Below are 25,252 nucleotides of genomic sequence, written 5' to 3'. Positions count from 1 at the left end.
GAGCTCCAGGAAGCGCCCCCTCCCCAGAGCCCCACTCACCCACCCTTCTCCCCAACAGCCTGCCCTCCGCAGGCCCAATGTCCTTGGGTTCAATGATGCCTCTTCTCTGTGGAACTTCACGATTCCTTCTCGCGGTCAACTCGGGACCTCCCAGCGACCACTGCAGCCTGAGGACGAGGCCGAGGACTTGGCCGAGCGGATCCTAATAAGGGGAAAATGGTAAATGCAATCGTCCCTTTACAATTTTACCGCCAATGTGCTGTTGTTCCTCCTCTCCCTCTCCGTGTCCTGGGGGACGCAGGGGGATCTGTAGGGAGTTAGGCCATGGGGCTAGAAGGAGTCGGTGTTTTGTTTTGAGTTTAAGAAATTCCTTTCTTCCCCTTCAGTGAACACAGATTATTTAAACTCTGGGAAATGTACCTTTGGGCATGAGTCACTGTCTTTTTGTGTGTGAATAAATGGTTTCTAGCAAAATGGAGGTTACAGCTTCAATACACTGCATGAATTTTTACTGTTTGAAGTTGAGTAGCTAATCAGGCTATCTTAGTGACCAGAACCCTTTCCCTCATGCAACTGAAAGCCCATTGGAGCACTTTTTAATCTCCCTGTAATAGGAATTGTTGCTTCACACACCCCCAGGCTATACTGGCTTTAAAATCACCTTAGTGTTACGTTTCTGAATTGGTGATGAGATCCAGCAATGCTGGTTGCCTTTTTTCCAGGCAACAAGGTTGAAGCAGTAGGACTCAAAGGAGCAAATTCTCACCCCACCCCCACCCTAGTCTAATGAACTTGGAATTTTTGGAAAGACAAAACAAAATTTTAAATTAATTAAAAGATCCAAATGATCTCTTAATAAGGCCAAGGAGCCAGAATTCCTTAAAAGAAGAAAAAGAAAATCCCTCCATGTGAGGGGGGGAATTTTGTTAAAAGGAAGTCAATAGGTACAAGGGAACTTGGGGCCCTTCTGGTGTCATAATGAGTGTGAAGCAGGGAATGTGAGCCCCCCCCTCCCCACTGGACTAAGGCCAGGGGCTGCTCAACTGCTTCTCACCACATTTATCGCTTTAAGTTAAAGAATGTGGTGAGGGTTGCACTGTGCTTTATGTCACAGGACCAAGCCAGGCTGTTTACAAAACCTTGAACTGTCTAGACAACACCATAAAAGCCAAAGTTCTAAACAGCTTAATTGGGTTATATTATACACCTTCTGGTGGGCCCAAAAGAGATTTCCGCAATGTGCCATAAACCAGGGAAGTGAGAAAAGCTTCTTTTTCTCTGAAATGAGTGAAGTGGATCTTATGACTCTCAACCCCTCAGAAACCCAAAGTCAAAAAATAAATCCAGAAGATGCCCAGCACCCCATGCCTCACCCAAGGAAGTATGCTTTTTTGAAATATAATTTTTTAATTGCTAAAGCTTTTGTGGGTAAAGGAAAACATAAGTGCATAAGTGTATGCCTTTGAACTTCCAAAATGTCAAGGTCATCACCTTTAACCTCTCTGAATAATTAGGCGCCTTAAAGTTCTTCTGTGATTTCCAGCCACCACCCACTCTCATAACCCATGCTCACACACCCAGACCCATGCACATATTTATGACCATACAGAATCATACTGGGGGTTCACCATAAATCTAAGAAAATTCCTAATTTCAGGATCAATAACCTTAATTTCCCTCCAAACATTCCAGTAATTCAATAACAATTGACTTCCTAAGGAAAAAATAAAACACTTGTTAGATCAAAATGCCTATTAGCTATTAGTAGGGCTAGGATTTACTGAGAATTGGGGGGCTCTTAGAGTTTCTCTTTGCTGTGGTGAAGAAATGCAGTTTTTTAAAGGGCATTTGAGAGAGTAAGTTCTGATCAGACTTACACCATCTCTAGCGTTTGACAGAAATTTGCCACCCTGTTAAATAAACTCTGGCACCTTCTAAGAAATAGAATAAAATAAAATATATTTATATTGTTTTAACACATTTCTCAATCTTTGATAAAGGGTGCAATAGACACAAGACAATCAAATTATTTCGCTCAGAAAGGGATTATTTTGTTTAGAATCTGGGCACTGGGTTTACATGTAAATGCCCTAATAGTATGATCTTCCTGGGAGATTAAAACTGGTTGGTTCTTTCTCTCTTCATCTTTCTTATTTTAACTGCGCCTAAATGAGCAAGCTGTGTGTCAGACAGCGTACTCCAGGCGAACGCAAGAAATACTATTTTCCGTCTGCAAGACCCTCTACAGCCACACGAGGGCGCGCTCACGTTCCAGAAACCTTATTTGCCAAGAGACTGCGGTACCTTATTTTTTCCAATACTAGATTCTAATAAGGGATCTTGGCTCACCCGTTAGAAACAGCCAGCAGTTAAGGTGTTTGCTGTCTCCTTGTTCTAATCAGCCATGGTTGCAAGAAGTTGTAGAGAGACAGAGAAAAAGAGGCAATCAGTCTTCTGAAACAAGGGATCCCCTAATCATTGTCTCCTTAAAGATAAAGCCGTTGCAAAAACAAAAACAAAAAAACCCAAACCTTGTTATATAACCTGATGGCTTTGAGAAGATATTTTTAAAAGACAAATGTCTGTGATTTGAAATACGTCATATATACTGTGAGTTAATTAAATTAGGGGAATGTCTATTTTCATATTGGTTTGAGTGTGGAGAGTGATGACAAACGTAAGGTCCCTCCCATCTCCCCCAAACCGCACGCGTCGTGTGAGCTTTCAAATAGCAAGGGTGATTAAAAGGCTTTTGTTTAAAACAGATTAGGGCGTTGGCACCTTAGCTGAGTGTGTACTTAGAAAAAAAAAAATCATGAGGACCGAGGGCGTCGTTCTGGACTGAAGAGTCCAGTCCATGCATGGCTTGGTGCTACCCCTGGCTACCTCAGGAACAGAGAGGGCTAGAAGTTGGGGTGCAGGTGCTCGACTGGACTGATGCGGTTACTGGAGATAGTAGACTCTCTGTGAGGACGTTTGGATTTCAAAGTGTTGTGAATGGAAATGCATTTGAAGTAACCTGGCTTTGTACTTGACAGAATCTGGGCCACTTTTCATGGTTGCCCGCTGACCTTGAGGTGTGCAGTTTGCTTTGGGCACTAGTTCTCACAGTTAAAATCGCTCCTGTGATGTGATTCACTGCCCCTGCAAAGCCCCGTGCTTTGGGAAATGTCTATGTCGCCTCCGCTTGCACCCTTGTCCGCGGTCCAAAAGTGTGAAGACGGGGCTCCCGGACGTGGGCGGCTCAAAGGGAGGATGTCGGGTCCCTTTCACCCCCTAAATTCCTTGAGAAGAGCCTGAAGTCCCCGGAATTTGCACTGACCTCTGTCTCCCTCTCTCCATTCTCTGGACCTCAGGCTCTAGGGCCCGCTAGTCCGCTAGTTCTCCCGGCCTCCAGGAGCAGGCTTCGGCTTGCGGGAGGCTGGGGCGCCATGACTCCCCGGCTAGGCGCCAACGAGAAGCATGGGTGTTCCCCGCGCGGATACCCGGCTCTGCCTGTCTTGCTGCGGGTCCGAGTTAGCTCTTGTAAAGCGATCTTTCTTAGGGCCTAACCCGGGTTTTAGTCTACGTGGGGGTGAGACCTCTCTCCCCAAATGTCGTTGTGTTCCTTTGTAGGCGGCCCCATCTGATCGCGCATCTGGCTGTGCGGGGCCCCTTGGCCTTGGCTGGCAGCCGCCGCCGGCGGACCACGGCTGCTGAGCTACTGCCTTGTCTTTCCTCTCGGCAACGCCCGCCCAACTTGGGCCTGATGCGGGCCAGGGGGTGGGATCAGGAACTTAAGGGGCTGAAAATCTCCCCCTCTTGAGCCAGCCAGGGTGCGTGGGGCTCCTTGACCGCAGCCACCGATCCCGAGGTGCCAAGTTCTGAAATAGAGAGAACATATACCAAGTAGGAGCCTTTTGTGTCTGTTTAGAAAGAGGCTCGGCCCTTCTCAATCCCTTTCACTCTCTGTAGACCCATTACGGAATCGGTGGTAGTCTCCCAGTTACCCCTTCGATTTCTTTTTCCCTTGGTGCGATGGTACACAGTGCAACCCAGAGGGGCGCCCTGGGGAGGCAGCTTTTCATTTGCCCCTATCCACCCTGTCTCCAAAGAGTGACAGAATCCAGAGGCAGCTCATAGCTCTAATTCAGGGAGACTATGGGAGCCCATAGATCCCCTTAGGCCCAAAGCCTCCACCCACCCTTCCGAAGAAGACAAGAGAGTGCAGACGCAAGCCACTTTATTATTGTTGTTATTGTATCATTATTACAAATGCTAATTTCTTGGTAAGGCGACCTTTTAAATTTTCCCTGGAAAGAACTGTGCCAGGGAGACAGGCGTCTTGGTACAAATATGGGTATCCATTTCCTTTACGATGCAATATTGAGTTGTTATTAATACTAACTGCTCTAAATGATTTAAATATATTTTTAAAAAACACCAGCCACTCTACATTAAACACTAAGCAAAATAAAAGTTGGCCTTCAAAGCTACTGCTTTTTCCTTCCGTTTGCTTTGTGTCGGGGCTAAGGTCTTACGGTATGTTTTCTGTCCTCCCTTGTAGTATTTTCATTTTGCTCAAATTTTTAAATTCTGTAAATCTAACATATTGACAATTTTGGCCCCGAGGACTCAGTCTGAAGACAGAAATTCGAAGGAGAAAAAAATAGAATTTTTGTGAGAATAAATTCCATTTTTAATTTAGCATACACATTTTTTTCTGCCTTTGAGTGAAGATCTATTTAAACCCTAATCCAATACGTGGTGACTTTGAGCTGGAAGCGATAGGGCACTGAAACAGAAAGACCCACACACAGAGAAGGCAGAGCTGCCTCTCCAACTTCACTGAAGACTTACTTACCAGCTCAGTAAGGAATTGCTTGTTTTTAGACTGGGTGTTTTCTTCGTGTATAAATAAAGATTATGAAAGGGCATTTGATGGGCATAAAATTCCTGATTAGATTGAACAGCCTTTCCTTGCTTGGGATTAGGAAAATTGGACAGTGGATACAAGTGGCCGAGATACAAGGCAAACACAATGCTAAAGCGCCAAGCTGGCGTCAGGGCGACTGCGGAGAACAGTGCAGCGGGCACTTTGTCCGGCCCTGGGCACATTTAGCTATAACTCAGAATTTGATCGCCTCAATGTGAGAAGGGAAATTTTGAGGTGCTAATCAGTGGCTGTTAGGTTTGATCCGGATCTTAGCAACCTGGAGGCAAAAGTTTTGTTTTGTTTTGTTTTTTTCTCCTTTGCTTTACTTAACACCTCATACCCCCTCCCCAGCTTAAAAATAGCCACCCCTGTGGCAAGGTAATGTTTAAGTCTCCAGCTTCGCCACCGCCACCGGGGTGCAGCAGCCAGAGCAGTTAGAGGCGCCAGGCTTTTAACCTGACAATGATGTTGTATTTGAACAGCTGCGTAAAGGTTTAAAAGGTCTGTCTCATTGCCACCGTGGAGTTTTTTAAAAGGGGTTATTGTTTGGGCGAGGGCACTGAGAGGGGACTAGCCAATCGGTCCCAAGGCCGAAAATAAAGTTCGGTGCCTGTTTTCACCAGGCCAGGAGAAATTCCTTTAGGGGAGGGAGGGGGGACAAAGGACTTTTGGGGGGGAAGTGAAATGTTTTTGTGAAGGAGCAACTAGGTCCCCCAGAACACTGAGGTACCTTAAGGAGCATCTAACCCCAAAGAAATGTTCTGTTGAGGCGGAAACCAGATTTATCCACAAGTTCAGTCTCTGGGCCTGAAATCCAAGGCCAGCCCATTCCTGGGTGTGTGTGGAAGAGAACACAGATGTCTCTTCGGACTGAGAACTCGTTCACGGTCACAGTTTCCGGGTCCGTTTTACTTTCTTGACAGAGGGGGAAAGGAGCCGGAAGGCCGAAGGACAGCTCCCCCACACAGGCAGGGCCCCTGGTCCAGAGCAAGTCTTTGGAAATCAAGGTTAAAGCTCCCTGCTGCTGTCCTAAGGCCCCGGCTTCCGCAGGGCGGCTTGCCGCCTGCAACCAGAGAAGGAGGGAGGAAGTTGTTCAAGTTTCTCATAAAACTCTGAGTTTCCATGGTGGTGGTGGCAGCGGTTGCTCTTTAATGAGCTGGACCACAACCCCAGACCATATCCTCTTTATAAAACTTCCCCTCACCAGAAGAAACTGAAGTCCAAGATTCTCCCAGCTCATTCTCCCTCTTGCCCAAGCAAAACCTCGTCAAAGAATTTTAGGGATTGTCCAAAACTATAAAATTTAACTTGTGACAAAAGTATAGCTTTTAATATTTGACGATTTGTGTTAAAACAAAAATTGACCTTCTTGGTTAGTAGCAAAGGGAAGAAAATCAATAGTATAATTTTCAATAATTCATAAAGCGAACGCCATTATGCTAAATCTTAACTATTAATCTTTTCCTTTACAAAGTCTCGATTGATTTGTTAATAAAATATCTTCCCGTTTGTGGCAACAGCGGGTATAACTCTTTAAAAACCTTCAGAAGCAAGAAAATTACCAAGTAGCTCAAGAATGTAGATGAGAATTTTATTGATCGCCCTGATTCTTCTTAATATGTATTAATAAATTCCACAACCTTTTGTACCTTGCACTTGTCAGAAACCAATGCTTTTACAAAATCCATAAAAGGAAAACATATTTTTCTTTGCAGAAGACTAAAATGACACCTTCGCTTTGCTCTCTCTTTGCTCTGGACGGTTTTCTAAAACTTGTGGAATCCGAGGATCAGGTTTTTCTCCCTTTCTTTTGAAAAAGTATTTTCTTTTACTCTTCCTTTCTCTCTGCCCTGTGTTATCAGGGAAAGGAAATCTCGGTTTCGCTGTCTCTGGGAGCCCGAGGGATGCTTTCGCGTATAGGGCATGGCTGGCGAAGGATTATCTCCAAGCTAGAAGCTCCCAGCGGCCAGCTCCTCAAAGGTCAGGGTGTGGTTACTCTGAGAGTCTAGGCTCCAGGAGCTCGGGGGTGCTGAAGGGCCCCTGAGTCCTGGCTGAAGGATAGAAGGAGAGGGTAGCTAAGGGCTGGAACCATCCTCCGGGCTCCGGATCTGCCCAGCTGCGTGGCCTCTCGACCTTCGCGGCCTTTTTCGCTAGTGCTTACCGCGACACCTTGGTTGTATCTTTGCAGTGGAGAGTTTTTTCCTTTGGACCCCTAGGGAGAGATGTTTCAGAACCAGAGGAACCGGACTCACCTTCCCAGCTGCCCAGTACTAAATTAACCAGCCCGCGCCCCTACCCCTTGCTCGGAACCGGCCCTCTTGGGCGCGTTCTGCTTGGGTGTGTGCAGGGAAAACGCTTCTGTGAGCAGGCATCACCGCGCTCTGACTTCCCTCAGTGCGCGTGTCCTCACGGAGGCCCCTCGGATCAAGCCTTTCCTTCCGCCAGCGAGGCCCGGTGGCCGGGTGGGGGACTCGAGTGGGCCAGGCAGGCCAGCCAAACAAGCCTCGGGAGACCGGCTGGCTGGCCAGCAGCAGAGCTCTGGGCGGGTTGTTTCCAGCGCGCACTATCACTGGCGCTTAGTAGATGTCGCTGTTGTCCGTGCTTACGCGGCCGGCCGGCCGGGCTCTGGAACACGTGACCTACAAGGAGGCTGCGGCTCAAGGCCATTTTCAAATCTCATTGGCTTGGTTGTCATGTGGTCGACAGAGGCATCCACAATTACACCGGGAATGTTTTCCTAGAGATGTCAGCCTACAAAGGACACAATCTCTCTTCTTCAAATTCCTCCCCAAAATGTCCTTTCCCAACAGCTCTCCTGCTGCTAATACTTTTTTAGTAGATTCCTTGATCAGTGCCTGCAGGAGTGACAGTTTTTATTCGAGCAGCGCCAGCATGTACATGCCACCACCTAGCGCAGACATGGGGACCTATGGAATGCAAACCTGTGGACTGCTCCCGTCTCTGGCCAAAAGAGAAGTGAACCACCAAAATATGGGTATGAATGTGCATCCTTATATACCTCAAGTAGACAGTTGGACAGACCCGAACAGATCTTGTCGAATAGAGCAACCTGTTACACAGCAAGTCCCCACTTGCTCATTCACCGCCAACATTAAAGAAGAATCCAATTGCTGCATGTATTCTGATAAACGCAACAAACTCATTTCTGCCGAGGTCCCTTCGTACCAGAGGCTGGTCCCCGAGTCCTGTCCCGTTGAGAACCCCGAGGTTCCTGTCCCCGGATATTTTAGACTGAGTCAGACCTACGCCACCGGGAAAACCCAAGAGTACAATAACAGCCCCGAAGGCAGCTCCACTGTCATGCTCCAGCTCAACCCTCGTGGCGCGGCCAAGCCGCAGCTCTCGGCTGCCCAGCTGCAGATGGAAAAGAAGATGAACGAAACCGCAAGCGGCCAGGAGCCCACCAAAGTCTCCCAAGTGGAGAGCCCCGAGGCCAAAGGCGGCCTTCCAGAAGAGAGGAGCTGCCTGGCTGAGGTCTCCGTGTCCAGTCCCGAAGCGCAGGAGAAGGAAAGCAAAGGTCGGTATGAACAGAGTTGCCACCCCAACGGGGCGCGCAGTTCGGTAAATCCTCGGAAAGGGAGTGCTGGGGTGCCCAAAGCGGAGCCCAGACAGCGGAGCCCAGCGCCCGACTCGGCAGGTGCGGCTCCACCCGGCTTTTAGAGGGGAGATCTCAGCCTTGAGACGGTCTCTGATTCTCTCCTGCTGCTCTGGCCCTCCCGGCCAGTCCTGGCCCCACGCTGATGGCGCCTGGGCACAGGAAAGGCTTGCCGGTTTATCGGTCCTGAGCCAGACCCGAAATGCAACAAAAGAGCTAAAAGGAGACCAGCGGCTTGTAAACAGGGCTCCAGTGGCCCCTTTTCTTTGGCTCAGATTTGCAACCCTAGTTTTGCCTTGCACCCAGGGATCATTTTGAGGTGGCCTAAAACATCGTGTTTGTGTTCAAGGGTTTACACCCCGCATCCTGCGATCTAAGAGAGAAAGGAAATGGTTTGGCCGCTTTTGTGCTTGGGTGGGGAAGCAGAGGACTTCTTGCCTTTGCTGGACTAGGTAACCTTGGCTTTGTCTGGGGAAGAGTGCCGCAGGCTTTGCAACCTTATACAAAGAGGGCAAAGGCGGAAGAGGGGAAGAGTGGCTCTGTATTGCCCACTTAGGTCTGGGACAAGGCAAAGAACCAGGGTTATGGGTTTCTTAAAAGGAATCTTGCCCACCCCATCCCTGCAGTGTGTCCCTCAGTGTCTACCAGTGGGCCACAGAGTTACATTTCTGGAGGAATGCTTTTTGTGTGAGGGCAAAGAAACATTTTAAAATTGAGGGAATTCTGGGGGGGGGGGTACTGCAACAATGCCCAGGTAGGGTGGAGAAGGTGTTCTTGTTTGTTTATCTCTTGAAAGAGTCTGGCTGCCTATAAACCTGGTTGTGGAACTCCCTGTCTTCCCAGGAGAGGTGGGTAAGCAGCGCCGACTTGGGGCCCTGGAGCAGCAGGGAGATTGGGAAGCTGTTTAAGCTGTGACTTCTATCCCTGTCCTGTCATGGGATGACCACTTAGAGTGTTGCTGGGGAAATTCTGTAAACTTTCCTATTATAACAATGTCTTGTGTAAGCCAGAAAGTTGTGTGGCAGAGAGAGACAGACAGACGGGGGTGGGGGGTTACAGAACATCTTTCCATTGTATTACTAAGTATTTAGTTCTAATTTGGTATCAGTTTAAAATCCCCTTCATTCCCCACCTTTGTGAGTAATGTTTAATACCAGCATTGTCCAAAGCAGCCTGTCTGCCAGCAGGGTCATGGCCAAGGGTATATTTGAATGGACTGAGAGAAAAAAAAAATTCTTGATTTTTTTCTTCTCCCTTTAATTTTGTTAGAGGAAATCAAGTCTGATACTCCAACCAGCAATTGGCTCACTGCAAAGAGTGGCAGGAAGAAGAGGTGCCCTTACACTAAGCACCAAACGCTGGAATTAGAAAAAGAGTTCTTGTTCAATATGTACCTCACCCGCGAGCGCCGCCTAGAGATCAGTAAGAGCGTTAACCTCACCGACAGGCAGGTCAAGATTTGGTTTCAAAACCGCCGAATGAAACTCAAGAAGATGAGCCGAGAGAATCGAATCCGAGAACTGACCGCCAACCTCACCTTTTCTTAGGTCTGAGGCCCACGTGAGGCCAGGATCCGAGAGGGGGCACCGTGTTCCAGGCCCGAGTGCTGGAGGACTGGGAAGGCGGAAACAAAACCTTCATTGCTCTTTGTTTTTTTTGTTTTGTTTTGTTTTGTTCTGTTCTGTTCTGTTTTCCTGCTAGAATGTGACTTTGGGGTCATTCTGTTCGTGCTGCAAGTGATCTGTATTCCCTATGAGTCTATATATATATTAAAAACTTAGCACGTGTAATTTATTTTTTCATCGTAATGCAGGGTACCTATTACTGCGCATTTTCATTTGGGTCTTAACTTATTGGAACTGTAGCGCATCCATCCAACCATCTACACTCATCCACCCATCTATCCAACCAGCAATGTGACTTTTCCACATTCTCCTCACATGAAAGTTCTCTGTGTGTGGTTAGTCCATGAACTCATGTCATTTTGAAATCATCCAATACTTAAAAAAAATTACACATATATATATATATTTCAAACTAATAAGAAAACCCACAAGCTTTGGGGGGAGGGGGACTTTAAAAAGCACATTACAATGTATCTTTTCACAAATGAACTTAGCAATTGTCCTTGGTGAAATGGAGTATTGATGACTTATGCCTTGTAGCCTTTCCCTTGTGGTGCATCTGTGGTTTGGTAGAAGTACAACAGCAACCTGTGCTTTCTGTGCATGTTCTGATCGCATGTATAATGCAATAAACTCTGGAAATGAGTTTGTTCCCTCTGCTTTCTGAAATGGAAATACGTTATGGTGGAAAGGAAAGCCTTTGGGAAGGGCCTGTTTGGGGCAGTTGGGTAGGGGAGTGGGGGATGTACAGGAGAAAGGACATAGGAGGAGGAGAGCTGGAGAAGAGCACCTAGGGCACTAGAATTTGGCAATGATGGGGTGAGAAGAATGGTGATTTGGCCTGCGAGTCTTCCTAACTGAGAAGAGTGTCCTGTTTACCCCCCCCCATCCTGTTAATATACTTGCATTCTCAATGACATGAGCTTCCCTCTATCTAGCCTGTGCCTGGTAAGTAAAACCTGGGTGGTTTTTACTTTCAGTTCCCCATGTGTGTGTTTTCTTCTCTTTGGTTTTTGGTCATGTTATTTTTAATGCTTTCAGTGAGCTCTTGGTGACTTCTGGCTGGGGAATCCGCCATCAGGGGCTAGGTTGGAACTAGTAATGCCCACCTGGAACCTGCCCGGCCTCCATTACAGGAACAAGCAACAGCTTAGCATGGCACCGGATCCAATTGTGTCCCCCGCCCTCCCCCTTTTCTCATTCCTACCCATCCCAAGCTCAAGACAACCAGGCCCAGTGAAGCCAAGGTTGGGTGAGTTCTCTCAGCTTGCTTTACCTTGGTTCCTTTCTGAAAGGGATTTATGTCCAGCCATTACTTTTCAGTGGCCCACATGAATTTTTTTGAGGAAAAAAAGAGGAAATATTCTCCCCAGTCAAATCTCTCACTATTATTACAAAATGCTCCTTGCAGCCACTGTAGCTGAGCAGTCAGGTGACTGAAAAAGAGTTTGCAAGTGAACATGACTGCCCAGCAAGTCCAATGGTCCTCTTACACACGTAGATTGGAAAATTCAAGCCAGTTCCTGCGGAATTCGCACCATTGAGCCCAGATCCATCTAGTCCTGCCAGGGGAGGGGAAGAGGTTCTTATGGGAAGAGGTGACCGAATTCGTTATCCCAGGTTCGGCCTGTGGTTTTCAACCTATCTTCAAAGACCCATCATAAAACAGGTTTGGTTTTTTTTTTTCCCTTTCTTTTCTTTCTTCTTTTTTAAAACACAGACCCCTTTTCTCCCAAAGAACAACCTACCTAGTCTTTCCGAACTTCGAAGCCCCAATTCAAACAGTCTTTGGGATGCTCAGTGTTTATTGTTTTAAACTTCCTTCCCCAAATCCCAAATCCTCCCAAATTTCAAGACAGATCCCTTTAGGGGCTTATTTCCTGGGGCTGGGAAAGAGGTGTCTGACTCAATACTGGCTTGAGAGTAATGGAATAAATTTGCCACTGTTTCACCTTGGATGGGCAAAAGCAGTAGGGATATATTAATCTCTGAGTTTCTCCCAGCGATGTGGGGAGCACCATTACTTTCTGATAGGGGGAAACCTGTGCTACAGGAAAAGGGCAGGCCCCCTGAAACAAAATCAGAAAGCCATTCGCAAAGGTAATCAATCAGGCCCTAAGTAGCCATTTACCCCCTTTCTTTCCGGGGCTGGAGGTGGGCTGGGAGCCCTCCAAGGGTGCGCTGGGCAACTTGTAGAGCTAGGAATATGTCCTCTCAATCGCCGCCGGCGTGCGGCTTTTGTCTCGGCTCCCAGCCGGGCTTTGTACCATGGATTTGGGAGTGACAATGGGCATTTCTCTCAGATTCAAGGCTGCCTGGCTTTACCTCTGAAGGCAAGGGAGGAAAATTGGGAAGGGAGTGGCTCAAAGACCTGTCCTTTCGCCTGGATTTTGAAGACATCTTCAGAATCCGTTTGCAGGCCTCTCAGTGTGAAAGGCACGCAGCGGCCCTGCTCACGGAGATGCGGTTGCCGCCAGGCAGAGCTAATTTGGCCAGTGAGAGCTGACCTCGCTTGCGTTCTGGTTTTTCCCTCTGTGGCATGTTTTTCTTCCAGGGCCATTCCAGAAGGCCGGAAAATGATGAGGCACCATGGTGGGACTCCAGTGTTCACCGCCCATCCGAGGGCAGAGAGAAGCCCCTCCGAGGCCACCCCTGCAGAGGCTGCATTGAGCTGGACCAGGCCCGGGAGTCCGGTTGCCCTAGCTCACCCCTTGGGCCTCCGGCGTGTGCCTAGCCTCACGTCGAGGGTGTATGTGTGGCTGCCCGGGGAGTGTGTGAGTGTGGTAGAGGGAGGGGGCCCTTCGAGCTGCTCCATCCGTCCGTTTTATTAGGGACACATTAATCTATAATCAAATACACCTCATAAAATTTTTATTGAAAGGCATAATATCATTACAGAGGTCTTCCACCTGTTTTAAACAACACGACAAGCTGTGAGAGAGCGTGTGTGGGTACGTGTGGGGAGGGGTGGGTTTAGGTAAGAAAAGAGGCGAAGGGAGAACAACTCCCCTTGGGCGCCAGGGGGCTGCCCTTAAAGGCCTGCCTGCCTGGGGTAGCACCGGGCCGGGAGCCTCCATCTGCTCCTGGCTCTGGGTAAGCGCCTAGGTGTGCCACGGGAGCCCGACCCAGGGCTTAGAGGCCAGGAGTCAGGGAGTCAGAGCCGGGGTGGAGATTGCAGGACCCAGAGCAGCAAGAAGAGATGAACAAATAGTCCCCAGCGCCTCCTGCGGCCGCAGTTAGGCCTGTGGTCGCCGCCGCCACCCGGGCGGGCTGGGCCAGGCCAGGCCGGGCTGGCGCGTGGACCTGGGCCCGACAGCTCTAATTGCAGCGCTCCTGTTGATGATGATTTTTTTTTTTTTTTTAAATCACAGCAGCCCCCAGTTTAGCGGACTGATTTACTCCGGGTATTGGTAAATATGATCACGTGGGCCGCGCGACCAATGGTGGTGGCTGCAGCCTGCGAACTACTCGGCGGCTCGGGCGCCGGCGAAGAGCGGCTCGGCGGCGGGCAGTGTAACCTTGGGTGGGAGCGCGCGGCGCCTCAACATGTCGTCCAGTGGCACCCTCAGCAACTACTACGTGGACTCGCTCATAGGCCATGAGGGCGACGAGGTGTTCGCCGCGCGCTTCGGGCCACCAGGGCCGGGGACACCGGGCCGGCCCGCAGGTGTGGCCGATGGCCCGACTGCTGCCTCCGAGTTCGCCTCGTGTAGTTTTGCCCCCAAATCGACCGTGTTCTCCGCCTCGTGGTCCGCGGTGGCCGCCCAGCCCCCGGCGGCGGCGACGATGAGCGGCCTGTACCACCCGTACGTGTCCCCGCCACCCCTGGCTACCGCCGAGCCGGGCCGCTACGTGCGCTCCTGGATGGAGCCTCTGCCCAGCTTCCCCGGCGGCGCGGGTGGTGGCGGTGGCAGTGGTGGCGGCGGTGGCGGAGGCCCGGGTCCCGTTCCCAGCCCTGGCGGCCCAGCCAACGGGCGCCACTACGGGATTAAGCCTGAAACCGGAGCGGCCCCGGCCCCCGCCGCAGCCTCCACCTCCTCCTCCACCTCCTCGTCCTCCTCCTCCAAACGGACTGAGTGCTCCGCGGTCCGCGAGTCCCAGGGGAGCGGCGGCCCAGAATTCCCGTGCAACTCGTTCCTGCGGGACAAGGCGGCAGCGGCGGCAGCGGGAGGGAACGGGCCCGGGGTGGGAATCGGGGCCGGGCCTGGGGCGGGAGGCTCTTCCGAGCCCTCAGCTTGCAGCGATCACCCGAGCCCGGGCTGCCCGCTGAAGGAGGAGGAGAAGCAGCCGCCGCAGCCGCCGCAGCAGCAACTTGACCCAAGTAAGTGCAAAAGAAATTGCCCCCTGATTTATTGCTGAAACCTGTAAGGCTCGAATGTGCAAAACTGATAGTTTTACTAACCTATAAAAACGTCTAGACGCCTACCCAAGCCTAGGCGAGCAACACGCATCCATAAAAAAGCTTCCCATAACCACCTACCTTGGGCGCGCGGTTTGTACGGTAAACAGAGCGCGGGCATTAAGGCTTTTTATGATAATTCCCCCAAGTTGTGAAAAGCGTCCATCCTTGGTGAAATTAATTTAACGACCTCTCTTCTCCACCCTGTCGTCTCTCCCTGCCTCCCCTCCGCCCCTCGCTCCCTGTCTGCAAACCCCCCTCTTCCTAGACAACCCCGCAGCGAACTGGATCCACGCTCGCTCCACCCGGAAAAAGCGCTGTCCCTACACCAAATACCAGACTCTAGAGCTGGAGAAGGAATTCCTCTTCAACATGTACCTCACCCGGGACCGGCGCTACGAGGTGGCCAGGATTCTGAACCTTACAGAGAGACAGGTCAAAATCTGGTTCCAGAACCGCAGGATGAAAATGAAAAAGATGAGCAAGGAGAAATGCCCCAAAGGAGACTGACCCAGCCGGTCCTGGCCTGAAATGCTCAGAGGCAGCCGGTTTGGGGTTTTGTTTTGTTTTTTGTTTCTTTCTTTTTTTTTTTTTTTTTCCTTGTGGGTGCTTGATTCAGAAACTCTCCAGCAACTCGGACTTTTTTCTTCTTTTTTAGGTAGAAGTGACTGTGTGGTTGGTCTCTGTGAGTTATTTGGGGGACACTGTATTTGCTCGCATATGTATTGGAGAAACCAAGTGGCTTTGGAGTTTTGTCTTATTCCGCTCCCTCCCTTTCCTACTCTGTTGGTTCCTTAGGAAATGCTATATTTTGTGAGTGCACGCAGGCTTGATGAAGCCCTCTCTTGTGTAAATGTCCCTCATGTTTCTGAAAAGTGCTGTAGTTTAGTCTCACCCGGTCCAGCCTCCCAAACAGGGCCAACTATCCAATTCCGAGAATCTGAAGGCAGAGGGAGATTATGGACACCCGCGCTGCTCTCCAGCCCAAACCCAAGCCAGCTGCACACCGCAGGAAAGCCCCTTTCCTCAGGGAGCCTGCAGGCTGACTTCCAATGAGGCCTACCGAGAAGTCCTGGGCTCTGGGACGCCGCAGGGTGCGGGGAAAGCTTGGCCCTCTGAGCCCCGGAAGAGCTGCTCTCTCCCCGGGAGGGTTGGGCTCCCTTGGGCGGCCTGGGGTGGTGGCCCTTCATGTTCCTGCCTGAGGACCAGTGTAAATGTTACCGCTTCCAACAAATAAAAGCTGATCTGAGTAAATGGAGCCCAGACACTGGCCCTGAATGTTGTGTGACTGCCCTCTGTGTCTTTGCAAAATAACATGACCATCAGCCTGTCCCCAACCCCAAGAAGGGACACATTGCTAAAGGTTGGAGGCCCGAGCATCTGGAGGTTCTCTGAGATACCTTTGAGCTTCCTTTTGTGTACACATACACCTGGCCGAAGAGAACAATTTTGGAAGATGTCTTGGTGCTTCTCCTATCCTGCTGTCAGGGCCTTAGGCCTTGAATAAGTCTCTCTGTAGAGCCACTGGCGCCAGGAACCAGGCACCCTTTTGCTAAGGCTTTGACACACAGCACCGCTGGCCTACTTCTCTATCCTGGAGACCCAGACGCCAATCTCCAAACAAGGGAAAAGGGCAACCCTGCACAGTGTAGTAACTCCCCCAGGCCGGCCACGCTGGCGGGCTCCTGGAGGTCCCAGCCGGTTAAGCAGTGAGCATCTGCCCCTCCCCATCACAGCCCCAAAGTGACCTTAGGGATCCAAATGGTCAAGACACCACCCCCCCCACACACACACACATAGCCTCATCCTGCCTTCCCCTTCCCTCCACCCAGCTTCTATGTATGTTTAGGCCCCAGCTTGGCCCTCTGAAGCCGCATTGAGAGGCTAAAATGAAGGTCATTGTGAGGGTTCAGGCGGATCACTGGCGTTGCAAGCCCTAGAGGAGGCCACGGCGCCGGGCAGCCTGGGTTGGGAGGAAGGCGGGGGCGATGGCAGAGATCTTGGGGATCCTGGTGAAAGAGGGGGACTCCAAGGAAAAGAAGAAGGGGGCTGGGAGGGAAAGCCAAGGCCCAGATCCGGCTGAAGGTGCTGCATTCCCCCGCCCCTTAGGCCAGGCGGATACCTACAGCTCTTTGAAAACAGGAAGAGCCAAGGTGTCATAAAGCCATCGAGCTGGCGAGACGTCTGGAGGTAATGAGTTTACGACAGGCCAGGCGCTTCGCTTTGAAACCATCTCATTTTGATGTTTGTGGGAGGAAAGGAAAAATGCAGACAAAACTGGGTCTTAAAATCTGGACAATAAAATATAAACAAGACTTGGACCAAGAAGGCAGGGGCTAGGAAGCCCCCACCCCAGTGAGGCGTGAGTATCCAGAAAAAAAAATGAGAGGTGATATATTTCTGATTTTCCTTAATGAGGTGAACGTTAGAGGTAGCCTATGGCCTGTGGCTCTTCGCTGTTTTGACTGTGGCCATGATCTATCTGGTTCTTTTAAAAAGAAAAATAAGACAATGATACTACCACGTGGGCCATTTACTCAAGCAAGCATCTCCTAGGATTATGTCTTGTGGGGAAAGGGGGTGTTACACGCCTCTTCACTGGCACTCTACCCCAAATCCCCCCAAAAAACATGGACATTTTTCACTTATTACAGATATAGTCATTAAAGCTAAATTGGCCGAAAATATTTCTGAAAATAAGAGACAGATTAATTTAGCAAGAAACATACCGATTTGGTATGTTTTATTTTCTTTTTTAAAAAAGTCAAACAGACCGCTTATCCAATTTGGTTTAGTCTGTCACTTATAGAATATTAAAATTCTCATTTATTGTCTGGGGAAATTTGAATAAACATAAGCCCGATAGGGACTTTCCAGACAGGCACACAGGATGCTGCAAAAAGCTTTTAAATTGACTTTGATCCGCTCCAAATTATCCAGTTTAATGAACTCAAAACATGAAGATTAAAAAGTTGAATTAGGAAATATACATCATTTAATGTTGGAAGTAATATCTTTTAAGAAAAACAACAATATTTGACTTCTAGAAAAATTTTAGCTGTCAAAGTGCCTGGTTTCTTTGAAAAAGTATCATCAATTAATATTTTTAAAGTTTTGATTTGTGTTAAACCTAACCTATCCTACAATTGTATCTAAAAAGCACAGCTGGGAGATAACAGAATTGGGGACTTGCGGTGTCTGGCAAAGGACCGGCTGGAAGCTTTTGGCAAACACATTACTTACAAGCTCTTGAGAGCCCAAATGAGAATTTCCTCTGCATTCAGGAGCCCACGCTTGCTGCAACTGACTTGTTGACAGTCAAGGAGATGAAGCATTATTAGTGTCAGCGGTCCAAGCCCAAGTCAAACTGAAGAATTAAGATTAGAATTGGTTTGAGGCAAATGAAAGGGAAATCAAACTCGGTTAGCTCGCGACGGCGTTTTGCCACTAGAGGGCGCTGTTGCTCCACTTTCTGATTTCCTAACGCTAGCATTGCGGTGGAGGAAGGTTTTGATTAAAAATATTTACAATCTTACTTTTAATCTTAAATTAGGATAAATTTAACAAAAATAAACAACGTGAACTATTAAAATTTCAAGCCGTGCCTGTCAGACATAAAATTTTGGCTCAGTCAGCATTTCAGACATTCTGGACTGTTGTGCAGAAACTATAAAACGTTAAGTTAATGCATTACATCAAAAACAAATGAGTAAAAGTGAAGATATTTACGAAGTTAACTGCTCTCTTCTTTTCGGATAACAAACGGAATATTTAAATAAAATTTTATTTTATTTTGTCACCACATTATATTGTCACCAGATGAAATGTGCTGTGGTTTTTATTTTTATTTTTAAATTAGGCCTGAATATGTAGAAATGAGTGCTGTGCTCATGGACAATCTCCAAAATATATGGAGTTTTTAAAAGGGCCGTGTGTCATTGAGATGTGGGTTCTCAATTTTGGCCTTTTGCCCCATTTCATTCCCAAATCCGTTCGTTTATTCAATGTACAAATATACCCATGTTCCCATGAACACCCATGCTAAACAGCGGAATAAAGGGGCACAATTACCAAGTTTAGCTCCAAGGCTTTATTGAAAACAATCTTTTAATTGGGTATTTGCAGGACTGAAGTTCAAATCCTTAATAGTCAGAATCAGTTGTTACACTTCGAATTTGAAGGATATTTGGGGGGGGGGGACAAAAACAAAATAATAAAACAGCTTCTCCTTAACAAGTTTCTTAGTACCTCAATAACAAGTCTCCCATACTCTCTAACTTAAATTTTAATAACACGTGCCTTTAGCATCTCCAGATTCATCGATAATTTGTCTACCTCCACCACTTTCAGCCATTCCTTGTAGAAATAACTGAGTTGGACATAACTAGCGAATATGCCTTTCTATATCGACCTTACTTATAAAAACGAGATTCAATCCACTCGGACTGACCTCGGGATCCTGTCCACATGGGCTGAACAAACCCAGGAGGAATGGAAGGTAGCAGAAGAAATCTCTGGCCTGCTGCATCTTTGAGTCCATCTGGGTTTTTGGCATTTGTATTTGGCCGAGGATAGTCAGCCGAGGTGTGATTTAGTGTAAGCCAGTGTCTTTGGCGAGCTGGGGTGTATCTTCAAGGTCTGTTCTCAAGACCAAAGGACTTGTGGTGCTCTCCAGACACCGATTATCCCAAAGGATAAAGTGTTCAGTACCTAAAGCGGGGTGGGGGGATGGGGGGAGGCAGGGAGAAAGGGGAGGGATGGATGGGAAGACTGGGGAGAAGAGGGAGGGAGGGGAGGGAGGGAAGGGGAGAGAGTGAGAGAGAGAATATATAAACATATTTATTGGATATTCAAACGAGAGAAAAGAAAACGATGAAAGAGTGGGAGGGGGGAACGGTTGGTGGTGTGGAGCCACGCTGCTTTTGCACAGCTGCCCCAATCCTGGCATTGCCCATTCCCGAAAACGCGAAGCCTGGACTTGCACGGAATCTTCTGCCTGCCTACCTTATCGCTCACAAACTAGACGCTGCTCGTGCTCCTGAGCCTTCTCCTCTTTTTCTCTTGGGAAAATCAAGTTTACGCTAAGGCCTGCACCTAGTTATTTTATGGATTTGGTGTGTGAGCGAAAGTCGTTAGCAGAGGACAGGGCCTGCCTGCAGCTGCCTGGAACCGGTACGAGCCGAATGCCGGCTGGGGGACTCGAGTGCCCCCCCCACGCCCCACCCGGGGCCACAGCCAGCCCGACTGCGCTGGCGCCCGGGTTGGGACCCCAGAGCCTTGCGCCCTGCCCTAGGAAATGCTTCCTGCCCACTGGGAACGTTGGCTCTTCCACTCACACTCCCCCTGCGACGCTAATGTACCCTTCCCACAGTCTCTGCTCCCCCCTCCCCGCGCCTAGCACTGACGTCTATCAAGGGTGAAATGATGGAAACTATATTCATGGGCATGATTTCCATTAAATATCAATTAACCTGGGAGCCTCAGCCAGGCGTGCAGTGCGTCAAGGGTAAATGTACATCTCATTTCCACCAGGCCCGCTTGGCTGGAAAAAGCCGGACTTTGATTCGCTTTTGATAAGGCCAGGGTTTGGAGGCCGGACGGTGGCTTTTAATCAAAACCACCGAGATAGGCCCAAACAAACGCAAGGACCCAACCCGTCCACCTCGCTGGTCCACGTTCAGAAATGCAAAAAAAAAAAAAAAAAAAAAAAAAAAAAAAGGCCACGGCCAGTCTCCACTGGGCAGTTCCAGGAGCTGTAGGGGAGCCTCCTGGGAGTGACCTCCCTGGCTGCCCCTAGGCGAAGGGTTGGCCGCGCCCCCTCTCTGCGGGCCCGGGGCCCCGGGAGCCCTTGGCAGTGCGGCTTTATGGGCCCCCTTTAAGGCTGGCGGAGGCATCCCGGGGCCGGCGTGAGGCGTCCCGTCCGGCGCAGGGGGCCGCTTCTCCACCGCCCGGATCCCTCCGCCGCGCGGTTATCTCGCCCCCATCTCTCTCCCTCTCCGCGCAGTGGCGGGGTGCGAAAATGCCTCGCCGGCGCGCACCGGGGCGGCAGCCTCGGCGGCGGCGGCGACGACAGCGCGGGGAGGGGGCGGCGGGGGGGCTGAGGTGAGAGGTGGCACCGGGCAGAGGGTGTGTTTTCTTTTCGTTTCCCTGCAGAGAGCTGGGGGCCCGCGAACCCCAAGCCTCGGCGTCTCCCCGCGGTCCGCGCGCGCACTCTTTTCCTCGTCCCTGGTGCGCTAGGGCCGCCTGGTGCCTGAGAGGAAACTGGAGGCCGCGCGCGGGCCGGGTCACCGGGGGCGTCGGCGATTATATTGCGGCCCAGCAGGCGGCGCCGGGAGAGCCGCAGGGCTGGCGGGGGCGGGAGAGCCGCGCGGCCCCGAGGGGCGCGGCGCGAGCCGAGGCGAGGAGGCGGCGGCGGCGGCGGCGCGCGAGAGCTCGACATGAGCGTCCAGGGCCGGACGAGCGGGCCTGAGGGGAAGGGCGAGCCGGGCGAGCGATGGCGGTGCGGGTGGCGACGAGGCCCGGCGGCCCCGCGGCTCAAGCAGCCGCCCGAGGCCCCCGCGGCAGCGCGGCCGAGCTGAGGCGCGCCCCTCACCGGCTTCCACGCCGTCCCGCCGCCGCGCCGCCGCCCCGATGAGCTCCGTACTTCGTGAAGCCCTGCTGTACTCACAAGTACAGGCGCGGCGGTCCGCGGCGGGCAGGCGGCGGCGGCGGGCGGGGCGGGCAGAGGCCATGCAATCCCACTTATTACGACTGTCATTTCGCGCCGAGGTCAGCAGCCGCACGCGCGCCTGCAGCTCTATGGCAAAAGCGCGCCGGCTTCCGCACGCGCCCCCGGAACCCGCAGGTCGCACGCGCACCCGCACCCATCGCCGCCGCCGCCCCCGGGTGCGCAGGAGGGGCCGGCCCGGGCCCGGGCCAGGACTACTTCCACGCCGGCGCGGGCAGCCCGGCCGCTGCCTACCAGGCCGCCCCACCTCCTCCTCCGCACCCTCCGCCTCCGCCGCCGCCTCCCCCCTGCGGCGGGATTGCCTGTCACGGGGAACCCGCGAAGTTTTACGGATACGATAACTTACAGAGACAGCCGATTTTTACGACCCAGCAAGAGGCCGAGCTGGTACAATATCCTGACTGTAAATCGTCCAGTGGTAATATTGGCGAGGACCCAGACCACTTAAATCAGAGCTCGTCTCCTTCTCAAATGTTTCCCTGGATGAGACCACAAGGTTGGGATGCACTTTTTTTTTTTTTTTTTTTGAAGGAGGGGAGAAATATCTGCTTTCCTCTCACGTTCTAGCTTTAAAACTCCCCTGTCCCTTTCCTTCTCCCCCTCCTTTTCCTTCTTGTGTAGCCACTGTGGCTCTTGACATAAACTAATACGGACTTTAAAAAAAGTATGTAAAAGATGATGGGCACAGAATAATTGAGAAAGACCTTGCCTCTCTCTTGCCTGCACACCCTGTGTCTGTGTCAGAATTCAAGACCACTGTGTATTCCATCTAAGCCCATCCCAGAAACTTCCATCAGCACTCAGAGACATCAACCGTTAATTTTCCTCCTCTTTTTGTTTTTGTTTTCATCAGCAGCTCCTGGTAGACGGAGAGGAAGACAAACCTACAGCCGATTCCAAACCCTAGAGCTGGAAAAGGAATTCCTTTTTAACCCTTATCTGACCAGGAAGAGAAGAATCGAGGTCTCGCACACCCTGGCCCTCACGGAGAGACAGGTAAAAATCTGGTTCCAGAACAGGAGAATGAAATGGAAAAAGGAGAACAACAAGGACAAGTTCCCAGTTTCGCGGCCGGAGGCGAAGGACGGAGAACCCAAAAAGGAAGCCCAAGAGCTGGAGGAAGATGGAGCCGAAGGCCCCACAAATTAACTTCTAAGCTTTAAATTTTTTTTTTACCACAGACTATTAAGACTAACGATCAGCATATGCTGGTGGAAACCTCCTTTCCCCTCTCTTCTTTTTTGGAAAGGACTTTACCTGTGTTTCAAGCTACCTTAATGTCACTGCTCTTGAGGGTTCTGCGCTTTGAAAGGGATTTGGGCGGTTTTTTTGTTTTTAATAGTTTGTAGTATCGCATAGAAGCAGCCTTTGAGCTGCCCTACAGAAGGGTAATTTGATACCGACCTTGTAGCTATATTTTTATAATGGTAGTTTTTAATGTCTGAGCTGGTGATTTGCCTCAACAACGTAAACTTCCTAACGATCAACACTAAATGATTGAATATAAAATGCTTTATTAATCAAACAAGTGCACTTGAACATTTTAAATCTTTATGGTGAGTAAATGAGTAAATTAAAAGAAGTCTATTCATAATTTTAAAAAATTATGCCTGCAGAATATTTACTTTATATTATGTGATTAAATGTATTATTTATATTTTTCTTTCTGCTTTTGTAATGATTGTTCAGATGTCTTCTGGTTTACTTCCAGAATGTTTCTTTGAGCATTTTGTAAATGTCTGTCAGGGAAGAGTCTGGGCCAAATATTGGAAAAGCACATTAACTGAAGAGTGCAATGTATTGTTCAGACTCTGGGCTTCCTTAAACTTAGAAGAGTGTTGTGCCAGTGACTAGAGTTTAAGGGTAATGTCAAAATCGACATTTAGCTGTGTTTCTGTAATCCATACAAATTATGGCAATTTGAATAATCGAGAGAATTAATACTTGAAAACTAACTGCAACATTTTCATTAACTTTTCACTCTGGCAAGTGGCCTTGCTTTCATTTTGAACCCTGCTTGTAATCGCCTGGGATTTCTATGTCTCTATGCTCCGTGTTTCTGCTTTTTCAAGTAGTTGCCATATTTATCTGTATTCTCTTTGCACTGCTCGCATGTTCCTCCTAAGCCAGCTTGCTGTGTTCATCTCAGATGTCGGTTGGTACGTCCATCCTCTGCTGTTTTTCAGGAAAGCCATGACCTTACCTATTTGAAACAAGCCCTGAGTGTAAATGCAGAAACTCCGAGTGTAAACAACCGCCCCAGAGCATAGCTCTTTAATAAAGAAATGTACCTCCTTAAAGAACAGAGCTAATATCTTTGAGCGCCGAAAACACCTTCTCCTCACCAGTCACAAACAATGATCAGGGCTCACTTGCTCTCATCTTCTGTTTGATAATCTGGTGTGGCTTATACATTTCCCAAGCTGTTTAATGATGATGATGATGATAATAATAAATGATGGTCTGGGGTTTCCTTCCAGAGTGGGCTGGGTATCCAATCTGCTTCTTGTATTAAATAATCCTGGTATGATACTATGACAGCTTTGAACTTCAAAATGATTCGTCAAGTCCTAGGCCTGATGACCCAGAGTCCAGGTTACACCACAGCTTAATCCCATAGAGTCCTAGTTGAAGCTGGTGTTTGGCATCTATTATTAACAAGATATCCATTCCCCATTTGGGGCTGCTCATGCAGCTGCCTTTTTATACATGGGAGGGGGAGGGAGGGGAAGAAAAGAGAGGAAGGGAAAGGGAAATTTAAAGTTTCATTTCTCATTGAAAAATGGAAACAAAATACCTTAAAGTAGACATTGAGAGCTGGCTGCTTTTTTGTTAGACATGTTTACTTTAAAAGACTGGTTTTTGTTTTATTGTTCATTTCCAGGGTGGTTTATATTGCATGGGTAAGAAAATAAGATTCTTTAGTTTGGGGCCAGGTTCACTGCCAGGTGCTGGTGGATGACAGCGTTGGTACTGGCTGGGTTAGAGGCAAATCCCCACCTGGCTCTTCACACAGGGGAGAGGCTAGGCTGTGACATTTGCTAACCTAAGCCCGGAAAGACGATTTAAGTCAGGAGTGGCCAAGGCTTAAACATTTGCACAGAGTTGACAGCTGCAAAAGCCAGTGCTGGATTTGGGGACATTCTGCTCTTGTGTACTGCCTGAATCTATGCTGGCTGGAACAGAACAAGGGTGCCTCAGGCTGAGAGCCTGGCTGGGAAACAGCCTTAGGCACAAGTTACCTGAAAACTAGTGCTCTCTAAACTGTTTTGATTTAAGGGACTCTTTAAAATGTGCTATTTCTGAGTCTGGAGCGATGGCTCAGCAGTTATGAGCATTTGCTTTTGCAGAAGACCAGGGTTCGATTCTCAGCATCCATGTCTCACAACCATCTACAATCCCAGTTCCAGGGAATCCAGTGTGGTGCACATATATACATGCTGGCAAAAAAAATTATACTCATAGAATAAAAACAAATTAAAAATTGCTGTCTCCAGCTCAAGAATGCTACTAAGTGGATGTGTGGGAGTGGAAATTAAAGATGAAAAATAAGGTAAAAATACTGCATCTTTGACATTCAGGCAGTCTATATTGCTCTAGTAATGCATCTTTGAGCCACACTGGCCCCCTAAACCATGGTAAAATCCTAGCTCATGTGCAGACTGTTGCAATACTGATGTTTTGAGATTATAAATTTGTACATAGACATAGATTCACACATAAAGTGTTGGTAATAAATGTAGACTTGGATGTTTCCTTCTGCAGCTATGAAAGAACTGTCTCCAAATTAAAACCTGAGGAATCCCTCCCTGCACACACGAATACCTCTCTTCCCCTCCCTCTCTTCCTCTCTGCTCTCTTGCTGTGGTTAGACCTCCCCACCCCATGATGGTGTCTCAGTTGAGGAACCAGCGTGGGGACTGTGGAGACGCTGCATGATGCTTTTCTGGTTGGTTCAGATTCGTAAACA

The 25,252-nt window shown here is 49.3% G+C and overlaps 3 protein-coding genes across 4 annotated transcripts; all 3 read left to right on the top strand.

Annotated features, from left to right (window-relative positions):
• Positions 1 to 7,708: 7,708 nt before the first annotated feature.
• Hoxd10 (homeobox D10) lies at positions 7,709 to 10,078 on the top strand. The gene is made up of 2 exons (XM_027420147.2): positions 7,709 to 8,453; positions 9,801 to 10,078. Exons 1-2 carry the CDS (start codon positions 7,709 to 7,711, stop codon positions 10,076 to 10,078), a joined length of 1,023 nt encoding a protein of 340 aa, XP_027275948.2.
• A 3,068-nt stretch (positions 10,079 to 13,146) lies between these two features.
• Hoxd9 (homeobox D9) lies at positions 13,147 to 15,833 on the top strand. 2 transcript variants are annotated; one of them, XM_027420148.2, is made up of 3 exons: positions 13,147 to 13,249; positions 13,528 to 14,477; positions 14,824 to 15,833. In XM_027420148.2, the coding sequence occupies exons 2-3, from the start codon at positions 13,703 to 13,705 to the stop codon at positions 15,063 to 15,065; spliced, it is 1,017 nt and encodes a 338-aa protein (XP_027275949.1). In that variant the 5' UTR covers positions 13,147 to 13,249; positions 13,528 to 13,702; the 3' UTR covers positions 15,066 to 15,833. The 2 variants fall into 2 exon arrangements, with proteins under 2 accessions (XP_027275949.1, XP_035301900.1); XM_035446009.1 differs by having other exon boundaries at positions 13,221 to 14,477.
• A 5,587-nt stretch (positions 15,834 to 21,420) lies between these two features.
• Positions 21,421 to 23,587, top strand: Hoxd8 (homeobox D8). The gene is made up of 2 exons (XM_027420153.2): positions 21,421 to 21,778; positions 22,136 to 23,587. Exons 1-2 carry the CDS (start codon positions 21,754 to 21,756, stop codon positions 22,429 to 22,431), a joined length of 321 nt encoding a protein of 106 aa, XP_027275954.1. The 5' UTR covers positions 21,421 to 21,753; the 3' UTR covers positions 22,432 to 23,587.
• Positions 23,588 to 25,252: the final 1,665 nt, after the last annotated feature.

Source organism: Cricetulus griseus, chromosome 6, assembly GCF_003668045.3.
Source record: "Cricetulus griseus strain 17A/GY chromosome 6, alternate assembly CriGri-PICRH-1.0, whole genome shotgun sequence".
Classification (NCBI taxonomy): Eukaryota; Metazoa; Chordata; class Mammalia; order Rodentia; family Cricetidae; genus Cricetulus; species Cricetulus griseus.
This window is presented reverse-complemented; position numbering and strand designations above follow the sequence as displayed.